We start from the raw sequence: 22,433 nt of genomic DNA, 5'->3' as shown, positions 1-22,433 counted from the left end.
TCTTAGTAGCCAGTTAGAAGTTGTGTGCTAAGGTTAAATTATTCAAACATTCAACTGAACCTTGTAATAAATAACTTACCTTATTTATTGACAAATTTTCACATCCTTGCAAAAATGTTTTTAAAACATATGACTACGGTAGCACAAATGTGAAATGAATAATTTCTAATGTTTTCCAGCGACACAAACATCTGAAAATCGATTTCATTATTTTAGCTAATTATTAACTAATAATAACTACATTATTATGGACTGCTTTACTTTTCAAAAAAAAAAAAAGAAAAGTAGATTTACTTTGAATCACCACAGAATGTTTATTCACGCTACATATTATGAAATAATTAATTAAAAGAATGACACTTTAGTCACTGTTTATACACCCCCATGTTTTCAAAATCCTTGGAACACAGTTTTGAAGGATATCCCATCCACTCTGTTCATGTCTGATTAATATGCTTTCACTCTGATCTTTTCACTTACATACATTTCACAAAGCTGTTCTGAATGATGCCTTCTTCCTTTACTTTTCTCATAGAGGAAAGAAAGTCATATAGGTTTTAAATGACATTGGAGTGAGTAAATTATAATATAATTTTCATTTCAGGGGAACCTATCCCTTTAAAAAAAATGCAAAGCAGTTTACAGCAAAATATAACTTTAGATCAGAGATGCAAAGGTGTATTGAATTAAGTATTTTAATATTAAATATTAATTAAAATAAAAGTTCCTTTATTAGCATCTGTGGTTCCATGAAGAACCTTATATCCATGCAAGCTTTGCATTCTACAAAAGATTCTTTAGTGGAAAAAATGTTCTTTAGATAAAAATATTACACTTAAAAAAAAAAAAAAGGTTCTAAGAATGGTTCACTGAAAGCATCTTTGGTGAACCAAAAATATTTTTTTCTGTGGCTTTCCTGCAAACCCCTGTCCCCATCTGTAATCTTTTTTAGAGACACCCCTGAATTAGGTAAAATGTACCTTTAAGGTATTTATATGAATAAGCTAAGTAAGGTAAAAAGGTGTTCCATTGTCAATATTTGGACCTTTTCTTGTGAGAGTGCATTGTCTGCAGGTCTTATTGGTTTAAATAATTTGTTGAGCTCCATCAATCACAGCCAACGTTCAAGATTCTACACATAGCTACAACTTCATCATCTTAACAGTTGTAAGAGTTGTATTCTTCTCATCATTTGGGCAGTCCAAGTCCTCCTCCTCTCCATCCTCTTCATCAAGTTGGAGGCTTCCAGAAGAAAAGCGCATACGTGCCAGCGGACCAGAACGTACCACTTTACCCACTGCTGGAAAGTAGGGGTAAAATGTGTCTGAATCCGAATCACTATAACTACCTGTGCCGAGTACACATAAAGAAGTGGGTCTTTCCGGGAGAGGGGCAGGACTTAGAGGAAGGTAGGTGGGTCTGGTAGGAATCGGATGTCGAGAAAGGTGTGGATAATATCCCAGCGGGCGGAACTCAGATGCGTAGGCAGCGGCATTTGAGGCAAGCGTCGGTCGCTGAAATTTGAAGTCTGATTGGCTTGAGGCTCGACGTGGCAAACCGGTCTGAAAGGTGGAGTCGTCACTGTAATGGCCCACTTCCACTCCACTCAAGTCCAGTTTCCTATTCAACCCGGCCCTTAGTCCTAGTCCTCCTCTCGAGTACGATCTCGATTCTCCCTGGCCGGTGGAACCCAGCCTTTCCTGCTGCTTCTGTAGTTGTGGTGACAAGCAAGAGGACGAGTGAGCAGTTTGTCTGGGCAGGTATTGCAGAGGCACATGATTGTGATGGGTTTGAGGAAGCCGGTCTAGGGATGAGGACGTGTGGTCTTGCAGTAGGTACGGGTGAGTGGCGAGTGGGAAAGTTGGCAGCACTGGGTGGAACTGGAGGTGGGGTATGTTAGGATAGAGAAGCACGAGATGCTGGGCGCTAGGAGACAATCGTCTCTTTGCCTTTTGTCTCTGAGCTCCTCTACCATGATGTTCCGCTCCTGATGTGGAAAGGGAACGAAGCTTGGGTGAGGCAGAGTTGCTTGAGAAGGCAGGATTTCTTGACAAGGGCCTAGATCGTTCCAGCTCATTAGTGAACATGACTTCCGCAGCGGAAAGGCTGCGCTTTGCTACGCCTGTCTGTTCGCTGTGTTGCCCAGCAACGGTTGGGTTGGGAGGTAGATGCTCATACAGCTATGAGAGAAAGAAACAAATTTGAGAAACATGATCCAAAAGCACATTTAAAATATAAGAATCTAGAAAAATACCTGCTTAGAGACATCAGTCAGTATGTCAGGAGAGGATCTGCACTGTCGTGTGTCATATTCAGAATTGCAGTAACTTCTGCAAAAAGTACAAAACAGTCAACTTTATATCATTTGTAGGTTGTCTTTCTCAAAAAAAAGGCAAATCTGTGGTGTATTTGGCATTTGCTCTGTTGGTTCCTTTCCCAAATTATGCACTCTGTGTACTTATGGTTTTAAAGGGGGAGGGGGGGCGGGATGTGAAATGATATTTCATGCATACTGAGTTTTTTACACTGTTAAAGAGTTGGATTCCCATGCTAAACATGGACAAAGTTTCAAAAATTAAGTTGTACGTTTGTGTACGTTTGTTCCAAAAATACCTCTTCCGGTTTGTCACAAGTTTCGGAAAGTTTTTTTTCGAGTATGGCTCTGTGTGACGTTAGATGGAGCGGAATTTCCTAATATGGGTCCTAAGGGAACTTCTCCCTGGCAGAGCAATTCACTGATCAGAGCGAGAGCGAAATGTCACAAAGGAAGTGTGTTTTTGGTTGCCAGGGCAAGACAACCCTGCACAGATTAAGGGACCAGTGGATGGAGTTTATTTTTATAGAGCATCAACGGAGTTGTGCAAGTTTTTTTATTTGTTCCCTGCATTTCGAAGATGCTTGTTTTACAAACAAGGCCCAGTTTGATGCCGGATTTGCACATAGTTTATTTCTTAAGGATAATGCAGTCCCAACGAAAAAGTGAGTGAGTGAAGTGACATTCAGCCAAGTATGGTGACCCATACTCAGAATTTGTGCTCTGCATTTAACCCATCCGAAATGCACACACACAGAGCAGTGAACACACACACACACACACACTGAGCACACACCCGGAGCAGTGGGCAGCCATTTATGCTGCAGCGCCCGGGAGCAGTTGGGGGTTCGATGCCTTGCTAAGTCGTGGTATTGAAGGTGGAGAGAGAGCTGTACATGCACTCCCCCCACCCACAATTCCGTCCGGCCCGAGACTAGAACCCACAACCCTTCGATTGGGAGTCCAACCCTCTAACCATTAGGCCACGACTTACCCAAAGAGGGTCACGATCGTGTGTTGGAACCGCAGGCGGTGAGTAAAACTGCTTCAAATATCTCTGTGTTGTTAACTTAGCTATCGGCGCGTAAGCACATCAAGTAAACAACATGCAATGTTGTCATCAAACTGCACTTTCCACATGTACAAAAAAAAAGACGACATAAAGTGGAACTTAGTCATTTTCCAAAACCGCTAAGCAAATATATACAGCTCGTGATTCTTTAGCTCCGCCCACACGTCATGCCTCCAGCCACTCGTGTTTTTCTGGGAAAAATCGGTACAGACTATCTTTCTCTTATGAATATAATAAAACTAAAGACTTTTTGGAGTTATGAAGGATGTAGTACTACTCTATAGGTACTCAAGATTAACAGGAGATTGAGTGAAAACGAGCATTTCACCCCCCTTTTAAGGACTCTAAATGGTCATCAGTTGTCCGTTCATGAAATCGTAGGGTGTCCCATTTGAAGTTTTCTGATGCTGTGTTCATGAGGGCCTTTGTTTGAATGGCTCAACACAGTCATGTTGACTCAACCATTGGTGTTAGTTCGGGACTCCCTAATTGTCTAATCCAACAGAAGACAGCAGTGTTTGGGAAAAAAATTACACTGCCTGTCGAAAGTTTGGGATCAGAATGATTTTTTTAATGTTTTTTTACAAGATTTTCTTATGCTCATCAAGGCTGCATTTATTTGATCAAAAATACAGGGAAAAAAATAATATTGTGAAATATTATGATGTGAAATAATGTTTTTCTATTTAATTATACATTAAAATCTAATTTATTCCTGTGATGCAAAGCTGAATTTGGAACATCATTACTCCAGTCTTCATTTGAAGGATCCTTCAGAAATTGTTCTAATTTGTTGATTTATTATCAGTGCTTGTTTCAGGATTATTTGATGAATGAAAAGTTAAAAGGAAGATAATTTATTTAAAACACTATATACGACAGTTTAAAAGTTTGGGCTCAGTAATTTTTAGCAAGAAATTTAAACTTTTATTCAGCAAGGATGTGTTCAATTGTTAAGAAGTGATTTATATTATTAGAAAAGATTTATATTTTGAATAAATGCTGTTCTTTTTAACTTTTTATTCATCAAGGAATCCTGAAAAAAAAAAGTATTGCAGTTTCCAAAACAATATTTGGCAGCACAACTGTTGCCAACATTGTTAATTCTAAAAGGATATTAAAAAAGAAGCCAGTATTTTATATTGTAATAACATTTTGCAACAATACTGTTTATTTTCTGTATTTTGATCAAATAAATACAGCCTTTATGAGCATAAGAGACTTCTTTAAAAAACATTACAAGTCTTACTGATCCCAAACTTTTGACCGGTAGTGTAAATAATATTTGCTATTACGATTATTCCCACTAGTGGCTCAGAAATTACAAGTAGGCCTACAATCTATGCACAAATGTACTCCCCCAACATACAACACCCAGCATAATATCGTACCTTTCATAAGGCAAATGTTTCTTGTCTCCAGAGCCCACACACTCAAGAAGTTGCTTCTGTGTCCTGCCACTACAGTACCATACAATCATAAGAATAAAAACAGACAATTGTTTTAAAATCCAGCTGTGTATGATGCATAAGATCCTGAATATGATCAGTGATTGTCAATACATTAATTAAACTAACTCAAAATGCAGACCGTTTCTGACACTGTTTCCACCCATCATTTTCATTATACTGCTATTTCAGTTTCACACATGTAAACCAATGACTTAAGTCTATAGATGTGTTTAGCAAAGAAGATTATGAATACTCTATTTAATATCTTCATTTCTGTCTCTCAGAGGATTTATGGAAGATGATTAGGAAGGATCATAGCATAAAGTGTTAGACAACTGGGGCTTCTCATTGCATTCCAGAAATCTAAAGTCTCTCTGTCACATACCTGTATCTGAAACTGGATCCTTTGCTAGACAGAATGGACTTCTCATGTGACTTGGGCTCTTCGGCAAGCCTGAAGAAAGCATGATACTCCACACACACCTTCCAGAATGCCTTACACACATCTCTGCTGGCCATGGAAAACTCAACAGTGTCTCTCCTTGAAGGCTAACACAATAAGAGTTGAGTGAAGGACATAAGAGGATTTTACTAGTCATTCCATGTAAAATGATTTTTTTTTGCCTGTTAAAGCAGCTCCAGCCTCAAATGAAATGCTTTCAGCCTGAAGATAGCTTAGAATTATATTCCAATATTAATGGCAATCATTAATATAAAATATCTAAAATTTTACCACTTCGTTGTTGATTATTTAAGATAATAAACTAAATTTGTGCATCTGCCTTCTTGCATTTGACTTTTAATGGTTTGTCGTACTGTTGTCATTCATGATAAATTGCTTGTGCTGCTCCTCATTTGTAAATCTGTCAGCTTTGTATAAATTGTCTGCTAAATGACTAAATCTAAATCTAAAAGTTAGCCCAAACATTGCAGATATAATATATAAAGGGAAAGATTGTTTTAAGTGTTGCCGGGGAACTATTTTATACTTTTCCCCAGAGATTGCAGTGTAAAAAAAGAACAGCTGTTGCTATGGAGGGATTGCTTGTGTCTCACCCCAGTCTCAGTGTGGAGTTTGATCAGGAAATGTTTCCTCTTGAAGCTCAGCTTTCGGATCTTGGCCCAGCTGAAGGTATTGATCTTTGTGTTTCCCTGATAACGGTATATTCCTTAGCTGCATTTAGGGTTATTGTGTATATTTCCAAATATAAGGCTAAAGCATAAGCATATATTTCTGTACAGTACCTGAAAAATGAGCACTCCCAAATGTGTGACAGCGAGGCTGATCCTCATACCTTCTCCATCATGGGCAGGGTGGGGGCGGATCCCGTACATGTCCATTTTCCGGGCAACCTCCAGCAAATGCAGATCAGATTCAGCAGGAGTGTGACCTCTGACCGCAAAAACCACACTATTAGATGTTCAAGTACTCATCTTTTGGCAACAAAGTCTATCATGGCATATCATGTACATTAAGTGCTGGGTAGTATCTAAATTATAAGCATTCTGGATTACATAATCAGATTCCAAAAATTGCTTATCACTTACATATGTTTGAAAAGTTTATGGAATTGCACACACAGAACTGCCACTAGTCAGATGACTATAATTAAATAGAAACACAGTTTTTGACCACTTGATTTGTTTTAACTTTAGATTTTTATGATTTAATTACCTATTAGCTTTTCATTAACTTAATAAACCCCCTGCATTTGTTTCACAAAACCCACTTTTGCAAACCACAATGTAACGTTTAATGCACTGCATGTTGTATTTTTATATCAATATGGTACAAAATGATCCTATTTAAAACAATGTGATAAAGTCATAGGTCAGGTCCAAATTAAGCAGAAATTATACCACCTAACCTTTTTTTTCATATAATAGACTACATTACAATTTGTAATCAGTAATGTATTACAATTTGTAAGTAATTTACCAATCACTGTGTACATTATCGGACCTGCATGTTAATGGAAATGTTATTATTTTGGTATGTTTATATGGTGTGTAGCTGTGTGTTACCTGTGCTTCTTGTGAAAGCGAATAATTTTGTGGTCCAAGTACTCTTGATTTGGCACATATTGCTTATTTTCAAGATGATGAGCATCTAACTCCTCGTCATAGTCTCCAATTTCTGCTACAAATGAGGACAGAGATAGAAAAATATAATGTGCATGTGATAATCGAACAAGATCAATCAATCAAGATTTAAACGCTTAGAATTTTTATGGCATGTAAACTTTCAATGAGACCTACATTGCAGTATATGAGAGACCAGCAGGGCGGCGCTGTTATCATTACAGGTAAGGCTGCCATTTGACAGATCCTGTTTGATCTGAAGGGCAAACAGGTACCTGTATAAAACAGGCAGCAGTCAGACCTATCACCAATCACCATCTGTTTATCTGCCTTTAATCATGTGCGTGTGGTTTACCTGGTTAAGCCTCTTTGCAGCTGTCCTGGGTCAGGAGGGAAAAACTTCACTATAAAATGGAATGCCACATCACTGATATCTATGGGTGGGAAGCACACAATCTAAGCCTACGTTGTTAATAAGCTTAATTTTCACTAAAGGAAAAGGATAGTGAAAAGTGATTGTCTAATGGTTCACCATCTGTGATGGTAAATAAAAGCTTAAATTCTGGAAAGAACAGAATCAATAACTGCCAAATTTCTGACTTCTGGGATTACTTATTAGGATCTACAGTAAGCATCTACACTGAAAAAAATTAATCTGAGTGGATGTAAATGTTAAGTAATTAAAATGCGTGATATCAACAATAAAATGTTAAGTTTGTGTCTTTACTTTAATATATCTAGTTTTAAATTAATCTGCATTTGTTCAAAAAACAATAAAATGTGTATTTTATTCCTTTACTAAATTAATCTAAGTAATCCCAGCCAAGCTTTTTAGGTACACACGCACAACAAACAATACCTTGTTTTATTTACTCACTTGGTAAAAAAAAAAAAAAACTCCCCTTCCTGTTTCGTTGGTCTGGAAACCCCTTGCATTCCTAACGAAGACGAACACGCGGACTGAATTTAAGGTAAGAATAAAGCTAGCAAATTAACAGTTAATGTTACTTGGGTTGGTACATTCTTTACAGTTTTCGAATTGCTGTACAAAAACCAGGCTTTAAATGTAATTTGAAGATTGTTGTATGTGGATTTTCTAATTAGCATTAGGCCTACCATGTGGTTACACTGGTAAGTTAAAGTTAGGTGGCTAACTTTAGCTGCTTTAAAGCATTCAGTTTTAAGCTTGGCATATGTCTAAATACATTTAAGGAGCCACTGAAGCCTATTTTTAGGATTCCTTTTTCTCCCTGTGAAAGTGTTTGGTTCTCCCTGATAATAAAAGGTGATGTTGGATGCGTTGGAATGCGGGTAACGTTTGTCTCTCGTACGGGGGACAGCTGCCAGCTGAGTTCACGCAGCATTTACAGCCGCCATTTTATTCGGATAATTTTCAAAATATTACTGTTATCGTTTCATGAAATGTAGTTTTTGAAGTATTTCAGGCGAGAATGTAGTTGTTTTAAACTCAAATATGCGGTTTATTTATAAAGACAGCGTCTATTTAAAAAAATGTGTTTCGCCGATTTCAGAGATGAGCTCCATGCGATCAGCGGGAGCTCCGTCATCATTTATCCGCCGAGAGCAGCTTCAGCTCGGCTAGACCTTCTGACATTTGCCGCTGGCTCTTATGTCTCTTTAGTGGTTCAAGATAAAATATAATTCGTTTGGGGTAAAACGAAACGTTTCTTATCTTTGGCCTTTATTCAATCAATCTATTAATGTTTTATATATATATATATATGTATATGATGTCCCTATGAACTTTTGTCATATAGGTATTTCGTCATACAGAATGCATACTCCATGAATTATTCATCTGAAAGAGTGCCCATTAGCGCGCTGTCTGTTTCTCTTCGTGGTTTGCGTTTGTTAGGACGGTAGTTTTTACACGAGGCTGACTCCAGCTCCTTATTCGCCAGCTCCTTATTCGCCGAACTATCCATTCCACCTTAAAAATGTCTAGTGGTTGTTAATCCTTCCCTGTCAGTGCTATTGGTTGTATTTTTTTAAAGGGACAGTTGCTCAAAACTGGCTTGCTTCAGACAGCAGTTAACAATGAACGGTAAAAATATAAAGTTATGTAAAAATGTATTGTATGTTTCAATACATAATGCACGTGACTTGCGAATGCAAGTTCTTTTTTTTATTTAAACGCCATGCCTTACTCAATGTCTTTTTCAACATACCCTGTATGAATAAAACAAGATAATATTGTTTGCAGCTCTTATGTAATCTTTATTAAAATGTATCCATTACTGTAAAAGATTAAATAAACATACATTATTTAACTGTCACACAAAATCTTGTATTACTGCAATTTCTGATGTGCTGTTGAAGAAACGTGCCCTACTCAACTGTATTCTGACAAAGCATATTGGGCATGTCATTTTTTTATTTCAAAGGTTCTCAAAAAAAGGATTACCTACAGGGCAAGAGTAATTCACTCTCTAACGAAATCCTTTATTAGACCATCTTCTGATTTTTTATTATGGAAATATAACCCAGACAAAAAATGCCCTCCAAAGCATCTGTATTTGACGAAAAAGCATATTGGGCATGTCATAATTTTTTTTTTGAAAGGTTCTCAAACAAATGAGCATGTAGAGGGCAAGAGTAATTCACTCTCTAACGAAATCCTGCATTAGAACATTTTCTGATGTTTTATTATGGAAATATGACCCAGAGAAAATGCTCTCAATAGCGAATTTATGGGCCGAAAAAGCATATTAGGCATGGCATCATTTTCTTGTTTCAAAGGTTCTCAAAAAAAGGAGCATGTAGAGGGCAAGAGTAATTAACTCTCTAACGAGATCCTGCATTAGAACATTTTCTGATGTTTTATTATAGAAATATGACCCAGAGAAAATGCCCTCAAAAGCAACTTTATAGGCCGAAAAAGCATATTTGGCATGTCATCATTTTTGTGTTTCAAAGGTTCTCAAAAAAGGAGCATGTAGAGGGCAAGAGTAATTCACTCTCTAACGAGATCCTGCATTAGAACATTTTCTGATGTTTTATTATGGAAATATGACCCAGAGAAAAGGCCCTCAAAAGCAACTTCATGGGCGAAAAAGCATATTTGGCATGTCATAATTTTTTTGTTTCAAAGGTTCTCAAAAAAAAGGAGCACGTAGAGGGCAAGAGTAATTCACTCTCTAATGAGATCCTGCATTAGAACAATTTCTGATGTTTTATTATGGAAATATGACCCAGAGAAAATGCTCTCAATAGCGAATTTATGGGCCGAAAAAGCATATTAGGCATGGCATCATTTTCTTGTTTCAAAGGTTCTCAAAAAAAGGAGCATGTAGAGGGCAAGAGTAATTCACTCTCTAACGAGATCCTGCATTAGAACATTTTCTGATGTTTTATTATAGAAATATGACCCAGAGAAAATGCCCTCAAAAGCAACTTTATAGGCCGAAAAAGCATATTTGGCATGTCATCATTTTTGTGTTTCAAAGGTTCTCAAAAAAGGAGCATGTAGAGGGCAAGAGTAATTCACTCTCTAACGAGATCCTGCATTAGAACATTTTCTGATGTTTTATTATGGAAATATGACCCAGAGAAAAGGCCCTCAAAAGCAACTTCATGGGCGAAAAAGCATATTTGGCATGTCATAATTTTTTTGTTTCAAAGGTTCTCAAAAAAAAGGAGCACGTAGAGGGCAAGAGTAATTCACTCTCTAATGAGATCCTGCATTAGAACAATTTCTGATGTTTTATTACGGAAATATGAAAGCATATTGGGCATGTCATAATTTTCTTGTTTCAAAGGTTCTCAAAAAAAGGAGCACGTAGAGGGCAAGAGTAATTCACTCTCTAATGAAATCCTGCATTAGACCATCTTCAGATGTTTTATTATGGAAATATAACCCAGAGAATATGACCTCCAAGGCATCTGTATATGCCAAAAAAACATAATTGGCATGTCATCATTTTTGTGTTTTAAAGGTTCTCAAAAAAGGGACCATGTAAAGGGAAAGAGTAATTCACTCTCTAATGAAATCCTACATTAGACGATTTTCTGATGTTTTATTACGAAAATATGACACAGAGAAAATGCTCTCAATAGCAACTTTATGGCCGAAAAAGCATATTGGGCATGACAACATTTTCTTGTTTCAAAGGTTCTCAAAAAAGGAGCATGTAGAGGGCAAGAGTAATTCACTCTCTAACGAGATCCTGCATTAGAACATTTTCTGATGTTTTATTATGGAAATATGACCCAGAGAATATGCTCTCAATAGAAACTTTATGAGACGAAAAAGCATATTTGGCATGTCATAATTTTCTTGTTTCAAAGGTTCTCAAAAAAAGGAGTACGTAGAGGGCAAGAGTAATTCTGTCTGTAACGAGATCCTGCATTAGAACATTTTCTGATGTTTTATTACGAAAATATGACACAGAGAAAATGCTCTCAATAGCAAAAAAGGAGCACGTAAAGGGCAAGAGTAATTCACTCTCTAATGTAATCCTGCATATTTAAGTTGTGATTCCCACTACACTATCATATACAAATGCTTTGGAGGGCATTTTCTCTTTCTTGGGTCATATTTCCATATTAAAACATCAAAAAAAGTTCAAATGCAGGATTTCATTAGAGAGTGAATTTCTCTTGCCCTCTACGTGCTCCTTTTTTTGAGAACTTTTGAAACAAGAAAATTATGACAAGCCTAATATGCTTTTTCGCATACAGTTGCTTTGGAGGGCATTTTCTCTGGGTCATATTTCCATAATAAATCACCAGAAAATGTTCTAATGCAGGATCTCATAAGAGAGTGAATTACTCTTGCCCTCTACGTGCTCCTTTTTTGAGAACCTTTAAAACAAGAAAATGTTGTCATGCCTAATATGCTTTTTCGCATATACATTTGCTTTCGAGGGCATTTTCTCTGGGTCATATTTCCATAATAAAACATCAGAAAATGTTCTAATGCAGGATCTCGTTAGAGAGTGAATTACTCTTGCCCTCTATGTGCTCCTTTTTTTGAGAACCTTTGAAACAAGAAAATGTTTTCATGCCCAATATGCTTTTTCGACATACAGATGCTTTGGAGGGCATTTTCTCTGGGTTATATTTCCATAATAAAACATCCGAAAATGTTCTAATGCAGGATTTTGTTAGAGAGTGAATTACTCTTGCCCTCTACATGCTCCTTTTTTTTAAAACCTTTGAAACAAGAAAATTAGGCCATGCCTAATATGCTTTTTCGCATATACAGTTGCTTTGGAGGTAATAATCTCTGGGTTATAATTCCATAATAAAACATCAGAAAATTTTCTAATGCAGGATTTCGTTGGAGAGTGAATTACTCTTGCCCTCTACATTCTCCTTTTTTGAGAACCTTTGAAACAAGAAAATTATAACATGCCAAATATGCTTTTTCGTCCTATGAAGTTGCTATTGAGAGCATTTTCTATGGGTCATATTTCCGTAATAAAACATCAGAAAATGTTCTAAGGCAGGATTTTGTTATAGAGTGAATTACTCTTGCCCTCTAAATGCTCCTTTTTTTGAGAACCTTTGAAACAAGAAAATTATGACATGCAAAATATGCTTTTTCGGCCCATAAATTCGCTATTGAGAGCATTTTCTCTGGGTTATATTTCCGTAATAAAACATCAAAAAATGATCTAATGCAGGATTTTGTTAGAGAGTGAATTACTCTTGCTCTCTACATGCTCCGTTTTTTGAGAACCTTTGAAACAAGAAAATTATGACATGCCAAATATGCTTTTTTGGCTCATAAAGTTGCTATTGAGAGCATTTTCTCTGGGTCATATTTCCATAATAAAACATCAGAAAATGTTCTAATGCAGGATCCTGTTAGAGAGTGAATTACTCTTGCTCTCTACATGCTCCGTTTTTTGAGAACCTTTGAAACAAGAAAATTATGACATGCCAAATATGCTTTTTTGGCTCATAAAGTTGCTATTGAGAGCATTTTCTCTGGGTCATATTTCCATAATAAAACATCAGAAAATGTTCTAATGCAGGATCCTGTTAGAGACAGAATTACTCTTGCCCTCTACGTACTCCTTTTTTTGAGAACTTTTGAAACAAGAAAATTATGACAAGCCTAATATGCTTTTTCGCATACAGTTGCTTTGGAGGGCATTTTCTCTGGGTCATATTTCCATAATAAATCACCAGAAAATGTTCTAATGCAGGATCTCATAAGAGAGTGAATTACTCTTGCCCTCTACGTGCTCCTTTTTTGAGAACCTTTAAAACAAGAAAATGTTGTCATGCCTAATATGCTTTTTCGCATATACATTTGCTTTCGAGGGCATTTTCTCTGGGTCATATTTCCATAATAAAACATCAGAAAATGTTCTAATGCAGGATCTCGTTAGAGAGTGAATTACTCTTGCCCTCTATGTGCTCCTTTTTTTGAGAACCTTTGAAACAAGAAAATGTTTTCATGCCCAATATGCTTTTTCGACATACAAATGCTTTGGAGGGCATTTTCTCTGGGTTATATTTCCATAATAAAACATCCGAAAATGTTCTAATGCAGGATTTTGTTAGAGAGTGAATTACTCTTGCCCTCTACATGCTCCTTTTTTTTAAAACCTTTGAAACAAGAAAATTAGGCCATGCCTAATATGCTTTTTCGCATATACAGTTGCTTTGGAGGTAATAATCTCTGGGTTATAATTCCATAATAAAACATCAGAAAATTTTCTAATGCAGGATTTCGTTGGAGAGTGAATTACTCTTGCCCTCTACATTCTCCTTTTTTGAGAACCTTTGAAACAAGAAAATTATAACATGCCAAATATGCTTTTTCGTCCTATGAAGTTGCTATTGAGAGCATTTTCTATGGGTCATATTTCCGTAATAAAACATCAGAAAATGTTCTAAGGCAGGATTTTGTTATAGAGTGAATTACTCTTGCCCTCTAAATGCTCCTTTTTTTGAGAACCTTTGAAACAAGAAAATTATGACATGCAAAATATGCTTTTTCGGCCCATAAATTCGCTATTGAGAGCATTTTCTCTGGGTTATATTTCCGTAATAAAACATCAAAAAATGATCTAATGCAGGATTTTGTTAGAGAGTGAATTACTCTTGCTCTCTACATGCTCCGTTTTTTGAGAACCTTTGAAACAAGAAAATTATGACATGCCAAATATGCTTTTTTGGCTCATAAAGTTGCTATTGAGAGCATTTTCTCTGGGTCATATTTCCATAATAAAACATCAGAAAATGTTCTAATGCAGGATCCTGTTAGAGACAGAATTACTCTTGCCCTCTACGTACTCCTTTTTTTGAGAACCTTTGAAACAAGAAAATTATGACATGCCAAATATGCTTTTTCGGCTCATAAAGTTGCTATTGAGAGCATTTTCTCTGGGTTATATTTCCAAAATAAAACATCAGAAAATGTTCTAATGCAGGATCTCGTTAGAGAGTGAATTACTCTTGCCCTCTACATGCTCCTTCTTTTAAAAACCTTTGAAACAAGAAAATGTTGTCATGCCCAATATGCTTTTTCGGCATACAGATGCCTTTGATGTCATTTTCTCTGGGTTATATTTCCATAATAAAACATCAGAAAATGTTCTAATGCAGGATCTCGTTAGAGAGTGAATTACTCTTGCCCTCTACATGCTCCTTTTTTTGAGAACCTTTGAAACAAGAAAATGATGCCATGCCTAATATGCTTTTTCGCATATACAGTTGCTTTGGAGGTAATATTCTCTTGGTTATAATTCCATAATAAAACATCAGAAAAAGTTCTAATGCAGGATTTCGTTGGAGAGTGAATTACTCTTGCCCTCTACGTGCTCCTTTTTTTGAGAACCTTTGAAACAAGAAAATTATGACATGCCCAATATGCTTTTTTGGTCATAAAGTTGCTATTGAGAGCATTTTCTCTGTGTCATAATTCCGTAATAAAACATCAGAAAATGTTCTAATGCAGGATCTCGTTAGAAAGTGAATTACTCTTGCCTTCTACATGCTCCTTTTTTTGAGAACCTTTGAAATAAGAAAATGTTGTCATGCCCAATATGCTTTTTTGACATATGCAGATGCTTTGGAGGGCATATTCTCTGGGTTATATTTCCATGATAAAACATCAGAAAATGTTCTTATGCAGGATTTTGTTAGAGAGTGAATTACTCTTGCCCTCTACATGCTCCTTTTTTTGAGAACCTTTGAAACAAGAAAATGATGCCATGCCTAATATGCTTTTTCGCATATACAGTTGCTTTGGAGGTAATATTCTCTTGGTTATAATTCCATAATAAAACATCAGAAAAAGTTCTAATGCAGGATTTCGTTGGAGAGTGAATTACTCTTGCCCTCTACGTGCTCCGTTTTTTGAGAACCTTTGAAACAAGAAAATTATGCCATGCCAAATATGCTTTGTCGCATATACTGTTGCTTTGGAAGGCATTTTCTCTGGATCGTATTTCCATAATAAAACATCAGAAAATGTTCTAATGCAGGATCTCGTTACAGACAGAATTACTCTTGCCCTCTACGTACTCCTTTTTTTGAGAACCTTTGAAACAAGAAAATTATGACATGCCAAATATGCTTTTTCGTCTCATAAAGTTTCTATTGAGAGCATATTCTCTGGGTCATATTTCCATAATAAAACATCAGAAAATGTTCTAATGCAGGATCTCGTTAGAGAGTGAATTACTCTTGCCCTCTACATGCTCCTTTTTTGAGAACCTTTGAAACAAGAAAATGTTGTCATGCCCAATATGCTTTTTCGGCCATAAAGTTGCTATTGAGAGCATTTTCTCTGTGTCATATTTTCGTAATAAAACATCAGAAAATCGTCTAATGTAGGATTTCATTAGAGAGTGAATTACTCTTTCCCTTTACATGGTCCCTTTTTTGAGAACCTTTAAAACACAAAAATGATGACATGCCAATTATGCTTTTTTGGCATATACAGATGCCTTGGAGGTCATATTCTCTGGGTTATATTTCCATAATAAAACATCTGAAGATGGTCTAATGCAGGATTTCGTTAGAGAGTGAATTACTCTTGCCCTCTACATGCTCCTTTTTTTGAGAACCTTTGAAACAAGAAAATTATGACATGCCCAATATGCTTTTTCGGCCATAAAGTTGCTATTGAGAGCATTTTCTCTGTCATATTTTCGTAATAAAACATCAGAAAATGTTCTAATGCAGGATCTCATTAGAGAGTGAATTACTCTTGCCCTCTACGTGCTCCTTTTTTTGAGAACCTTTGAAACAAGAAAATTATGACATGCCCAATATGCTTTTTCGCCCATGAAGTTGCTTTTGAGGGCCTTTTCTCTGGGTCATATTTCCATAATAAAACATCAGAAAATGTTCTAATGCAGGATCTCGTTAGAGAGTGAATTACTCTTGCCCTCTACATGCTCCTTTTTTGAGAACCTTTGAAACACAAAAATGATGACATGCCAAATATGCTTTTTCGGCCTATAAAGTTGCTTTTGAGGGCATTTTCTCTGGGTCATATTTCTATAATAAAACATCAGAAAATGTTCTAATGCAGGATCTCATTAGAGAGTGAATTACTCTTGCTCTCTACATGCTCCGTTTTTTGAGAACCTTTGAAACAAGAAAATTATGCCATGCCAAATATGCTTTGTCGCATATACTGTTGCTTTGGAAGGCATTTTCTCTGGATCGTATTTCCATAATAAAACATCAGAAAATGTTCTAATGCAGGATCTCGTTACAGACAGAATTACTCTTGCCCTCTACGTACTCCTTTTTTTGAGAACCTTTGAAACAAGAAAATTATGACATGCCAAATATGCTTTTTCGTCTCATAAAGTTTCTATTGAGAGCATATTCTCTGGGTCATATTTCCATAATAAAACATCAGAAAATGTTCTAATGCAGGATCTCGTTAGAGAGTGAATTACTCTTGCCCTCTACATGCTCCTTTTTTGAGAACCTTTGAAACAAGAAAATGTTGTCATGCCCAATATGCTTTTTCGGCCATAAAGTTGCTATTGAGAGCATTTTCTCTGTGTCATATTTTCGTAATAAAACATCAGAAAATCGTCTAATGTAGGATTTCATTAGAGAGTGAATTACTCTTTCCCTTTACATGGTCCCTTTTTTGAGAACCTTTAAAACACAAAAATGATGACATGCCAATTATGCTTTTTTGGCATATACAGATGCCTTGGAGGTCATATTCTCTGGGTTATATTTCCATAATAAAACATCTGAAGATGGTCTAATGCAGGATTTCATTAGAGAGTGAATTACTCTTGCCCTCTACATGCTCCTTTTTTTGAGAACCTTTGAAACAAGAAAATTATGACATGCCCAATATGCTTTTTCGGCCATAAAGTTGCTATTGAGAGCATTTTCTCTGTGTCATATTTTCGTAATAAAACATCAGAAAATGTTCTAATGCAGGATCTCATTAGAGAGTGAATTACTCTTGCCCTCTACGTGCTCCTTTTTTTGAGAACCTTTGAAACAAGAAAATTATGACATGCCCAATATGCTTTTTCGCCCATGAAGTTGCTTTTGAGGGCCTTTTCTCTGGGTCATATTTCTATAATAAAACATCAGAAAATGTTCTAATGCAGGATCTCGTTAGAGAGTGAATTACTCTTGCCCTCTACATGCTCCTTTTTTTGAGAACCTTTGAAACAAGAAAATGATGCCATGCCTAATATGCTTTTTCGGCCCATAAATTCGCTATTGAGAGCATTTTCTCTGGGTCATATTTCCATAATAAAACATCAGAAAATGTTCTAATGCAGGATTTCGTTAGAGAGTGAATTACTCTTGCCCTCTACATGCTCATTTGTTTGAGAACCTTTCAAAAAAAAAAATTATGACATGCCCAATATGCTTTTTCGTCAAATACAGATGCTTTGGAGGGCATTTTTTGTCTGGGTTATATTTCCATAATAAAAAATCAGAAGATGGTCTAATAAAGGATTTCGTTAGAGAGTGAATTACTCTTGCCCTGTAGGTAATCCTTTTTTTGAGAACCTTTGAAATAAAAAAATGACATGCCCAATATGCTTTGTCGGAATACAGTTGAGTAGGGCACGTTTCTTCAACAGCACATCAGAAATTGCAGTAATACAAGATTTTGTGTGACAGTTAAATAATGTATGTTTATTTAATCTTTTACAGTAATGGATACATTTTAATAAAGATTACATAAGAGCTGCAAACAATATTATCTTGTTTTATTCATACAGGGTATGTTGAAAAAGACATTGAGTAAGGCATGGCGTTTAAATAAAAAAAAGAACTTGCATTCGCAAGTCACGTGCATTATGTATTGAAACATACAATACATTTTTACATAACTTTATATTTTTACCGTTCATTGTTAACTGCTGTCTGAAGCAAGCCAGTTTTGAGCAACTGTCCCTTTAAAAAATACAACCAATAGCACTGACAGGGAAGGATTAACAACCACTAGACATTTTTAAGGTGGAATGGATAGTTCGGCGAATAAGGAGCTGGCGAATAAAGAGCTGGAGTCAGCCTCGTAGTTTTTACGGTCTATGGTTAGAGCGTTTACAGCTGTCCATCATAATATGTGACCATAATCCTGCCTTCTGCATGACGCGGTTCCCTGTACACTTTCTCATCTGAGCTCCGTGGAAAAAAAAAAAAACACAAACATTTCATATGAAACTGAAGACAATTAGCTGTCTGATCGGCAGGTCAACTACCTGTAGTTGTTTGTGGAGAGAAGAAAATGTGAAACTATTTTTAATTATAGTTATAGTTATGATTTGCTATGAATTGGGTTTCTTGCATTGGTCAGTTACTAACCATTAACTTACACTGTGTCCTTAACCAGGTGATTCTCCTGACAATAGGCTACACTGGATAAAGGTATGTAACTTTCAATAAATTATATTTAAATTATATAATAAATTTATTGTAGTGAGGAAACTGGGGGTGAAGTTATAACTCAGTTGGCAGTTGTTGTTTTTTTGCATTTCACAGAGTAAATTTATAGTCCTGTAAAAAAAAAAAAAAGTGACGACTTAAGGGGTGTGCACCATATGTTGCTGGTTGCTCAAAGTCTGCCATTGCATTAGTTCCCATTGCCATGATAATCTATTTTTGTTGATCCCATGGTTACATACATTAGCTAAAAAATAAAAAAAAAACTTAATTAGTTTACTTCCACCATTTTAAAGTCACATCTTTCTATTTAACATTGATGAGGCTGTGATAAAATCAAACTTACCTGATTACCTGTGGAGAAAATAACAAGATGCTTACCTGATGAAGCTGTAAGAAAAACATCTGATCAATCATGGTGTAATTTTAGATTCTCTTCTTTTCATTCGTCAGTTGCATACTCCCCTGAACAATTGTATGGCTCAGAACAACGGGCCTCAATATTGTCATATTTGACCAATCTACTTATGTTCAGTTAGTGCCCCAAAATGACTCTAGAATATGCTGGGATCTGTGTGATGCACAGGCACCATAAATTAATTTAAAAGTCAAGACACTCACACTGAAGACATAGTGCACATACAGTTTTGTTTAAAGATGTCATAGGTGTTGAAAGTAATCCTTCTCTGTAAAGTTCAAAATCAAAACAAATGACTTTTGGTGACTTGTTAGTTGAATGTTTCTTTAACAAATGTGATTTAAGGAAATTCCAGGATGGACAAGGGCAATCAGTATGTAAACAGGCAAAAAATAGCTGCCGTCTTTCCTTAATTTGTAGTATTGTTTGGTTAAAGGGGTGGTATAATACCCCTTTTTACAAGATGTATAAAAAATCTCTTATGTCCTCAGAGTATGTGAAGTTTTTGCTCAACATACCACACAGATAATTTTTATAGCATGTAGTAAAAAAGCTCAGTTTTTGTATGTCCCTTTAAATGCAAATGACCTGCTGCTCCTGGTTGCATGTTCCTGGGGGCAGGATTTATGTACATTTTAGGGTTAGTGATGTCACCAACCCGAGTGGAAGCCGTTGTAGTCTCTACCAGCCGTTTGTTGTAGTCCTTAAAAATAGATTTCTCTAAAAGAATATATCTCCCTTTGCTTTGAACTTTGAATGTCGTAACGTTGCAGATGTTGTTTATGCTCAAACAGCAACATTACACACTAACTAAAGTTAAAAAAGTGAAATCATAATCAACCATCCCTTTAAGATTACAAATGATTGTCCTGATAAATAAATATATATTTTCTCTTTACATTTTTGAGGACAGACAAGCAGACAGAGAGGCAAACACAACTAAATGGAAGCTGTGCTCCTCACCGCTACCAGTATATGACAAATCTCGAAACTGACTTCCACCACCCTCAGAGAGACCACCCAATTTGCTCCTCATTTAGGGTCTGGATGTACTCAGATCTAGCATCTGGATTATATGGGATGGATTTGCACAGTTCACAGTTAAAGTTGAAAATTGTGTCATCATTCGCTCACCCTTAAGTTGTTTAAACCTGTATAAATTTCTTTCTTCTGCTGAACACAAAGATATTTTGAAGAATGTCTGTAAACAGACAGACTTGGGTCCCATTGACTTCCATAGTAGGAAAAAATATATACTATGGAAGTCAATGAAACCCAAGTTGCAAAATATCTTTCTTTGTGTTCAGCAGAAGAAAGAAATTTATACAGGTTTAAAACAACTTGAGGGTGAGTAAATGATGACACAATTTTCAACTTGGAGGTGAACTAATCCTTTAATTCTTCATTCTTTTGCAGTTATCATGTGTTTTGTCTTCTCTACCGTTTTTTTGTCTGACCCTGCTGACCCAATGAGCATGTTACTGTCCAATGGTCATGCTTTAACTGCAATCTCTAGTATTGCATTAGTATTGGATTCTTCTCATGGGGATTTAATAATTTTGACTTTTCAATCTGAGTTAAATCTCGTTTTTGGCTTATTTTATCTGTAAAAGAAAACGTGCCTAATAATTCTGCACACCTGAATATAAGGCGTTTTCATTTCCAACCTTCATGTACAATTATATATCACTTATAAATGATTAAATTAATAGTAGTTAAGTTTAATATGGTTTGGAATTGGGAAAATGTTCCTGGGAATAAAATATGATCAGCAAATCAACGTGCCTAATAATTCTGCACACACTGTGTGTGTGTGTGTGTGTGTGTGTCTTTCCACATAAATATTTTTAAATTCACACAAGATTGTAATTGTTTATAAATGTAGGCAAATCCATGTGGGAAAAAAATTGGCTTAAATGCATTCTTCACATTAGCAAACAAAGCAGTAGGTTCAATTCTCTCTGGTTTATTTCACAGGTTTGTGATGACGATGATGCTGCAGCCATCCAAGAGGCCATCACTTCATTTGTGCTCAACATCTTTGTGGTCAGCAAAGCCAGGGATGGAGGTCTCGAGAAGAAAGTTGGAATAGCCATTGAGGGAGCGGAGGTCCTTTTTTGCATTCCCAGTGTAGCACATGCTTGCTCCTACCTTATGGGCCTTATTTATGCTTTGGAACTAAGCTACCCAGAGAAACTTAAATACACCTTTGAGGTATTTCAGAAGATCGTCCTGGAGCTGGAGGATGTTAACAAAAACATGTCCTCCAAAATCCACGATTACAAGATCAGCTTACTGGCCTAAAAGCGATACAGACATTGTTGAATGTAGAGGGTTTGAGTCCCTCTGGTAAAGTTTTACTGTTCAATTTCTCAGGTCTTTTTCAGTGCACTTTCTCAAGTCACACTAATCCTATTTCATATAGGGACCATGTTTGTGAGTGTTAATGTTAAAGGTGCAGTTGAAGGAAAGATGACAGTTAAGAAGTCAGAAACTATATTGCACAATGTGAGTTTTTTTCAATAGAAACCCAAAGAAACTGAAATGTAGGTTTCTTAGAAGATCTCCATTGTCACACGGGGATCATACATATGATCATACATGTGCAAGCGTGTTGTTTTAAAGTCTTAAGAGTATGTTACTGTACAGGACTGAAAAACGCAATTTTATAGAAAATATTCTGTAAATGTGTCTGAATGGTTTCTTATGAAGACAATAAAGCCTGTCAACTTTCACTTAATGAGCTTTCCTCTGTCACAACCATGAAGCACAATTTTGTATTGTACACAATGTCTCAACCTGTGAGGTGGATATATTTTATTATACTTTGTTTTATACTGACCTTGTCAGTTTTTACTCTCAAATGGCCAAAATGTCAGCTTCAATGTAATAACTAGATTTCTATATTTGATGAATACATTCTACTGGCATTCTGTTTACAAGTACCAGTGTTGAACTTTTACTATAGTAGTAAAACAATTACTATTTGCATTTATACTTTCAGTAGAAATACTCAGTTGCTAATTAGAATACCTGAGTACATGTAACTTTAAAATACACTAACAAATTTTGAAAACAGTATATCCCACTTGAAATTTGTAATATTGAAATGTAAAAATTAAGTTGGATTCAATCAAAAATACACATTTTGGATTCTTAAAGTTGTGTAGATCACACACACAAAAAAATGACTAGATCAATACTAAAATTAAGTTAACTTTATGTGCA

At 36.0% G+C, this 22,433-nt stretch overlaps 1 protein-coding gene and 1 long non-coding RNA gene across 2 annotated transcripts in view; one reads left to right on the top strand and one right to left on the bottom strand.

The window, feature by feature from the left end:
* Positions 1-10: 10 nt before the first annotated feature.
* Positions 11-22,433, bottom strand: part of LOC127979552 (FERM domain-containing protein 7-like) — a 35,847-nt gene continuing 13,424 nt past the window's right edge. Inside the window, exons 4-12 of the mRNA XM_052585119.1 lie at positions 7,275-7,353; positions 7,097-7,194; positions 6,863-6,977; positions 6,083-6,230; positions 5,894-5,989; positions 5,223-5,386; positions 4,778-4,846; positions 2,255-2,330; positions 11-2,180 (exon numbers count right to left, since the gene is read on the bottom strand). Coding sequence (XP_052441079.1) covers positions 1,143-2,180; positions 2,255-2,330; positions 4,778-4,846; positions 5,223-5,386; positions 5,894-5,989; positions 6,083-6,230; positions 6,863-6,977; positions 7,097-7,194; positions 7,275-7,353 — 1,883 coding nt within the window. The 3' untranslated portion in view covers positions 11-1,142. The remainder of the gene's footprint in view (positions 2,181-2,254; positions 2,331-4,777; positions 4,847-5,222; positions 5,387-5,893; positions 5,990-6,082; positions 6,231-6,862; positions 6,978-7,096; positions 7,195-7,274; positions 7,354-22,433) is intronic.
* Positions 7,634-21,940, top strand: LOC127980094 (uncharacterized). The gene is made up of 3 exons (XR_008159183.1): positions 7,634-7,890; positions 18,738-18,772; positions 21,183-21,940. It is a non-coding gene; the product is annotated as an uncharacterized LOC127980094 (long non-coding RNA).

Source organism: Carassius gibelio, chromosome A1, assembly GCF_023724105.1.
Source record: "Carassius gibelio isolate Cgi1373 ecotype wild population from Czech Republic chromosome A1, carGib1.2-hapl.c, whole genome shotgun sequence".
NCBI classification, from domain to species: Eukaryota; Metazoa; Chordata; class Actinopteri; order Cypriniformes; family Cyprinidae; genus Carassius; species Carassius gibelio.
Note: the sequence above shows the minus strand (reverse complement) of the source record. Positions and strands in the feature narration are given on the sequence as shown.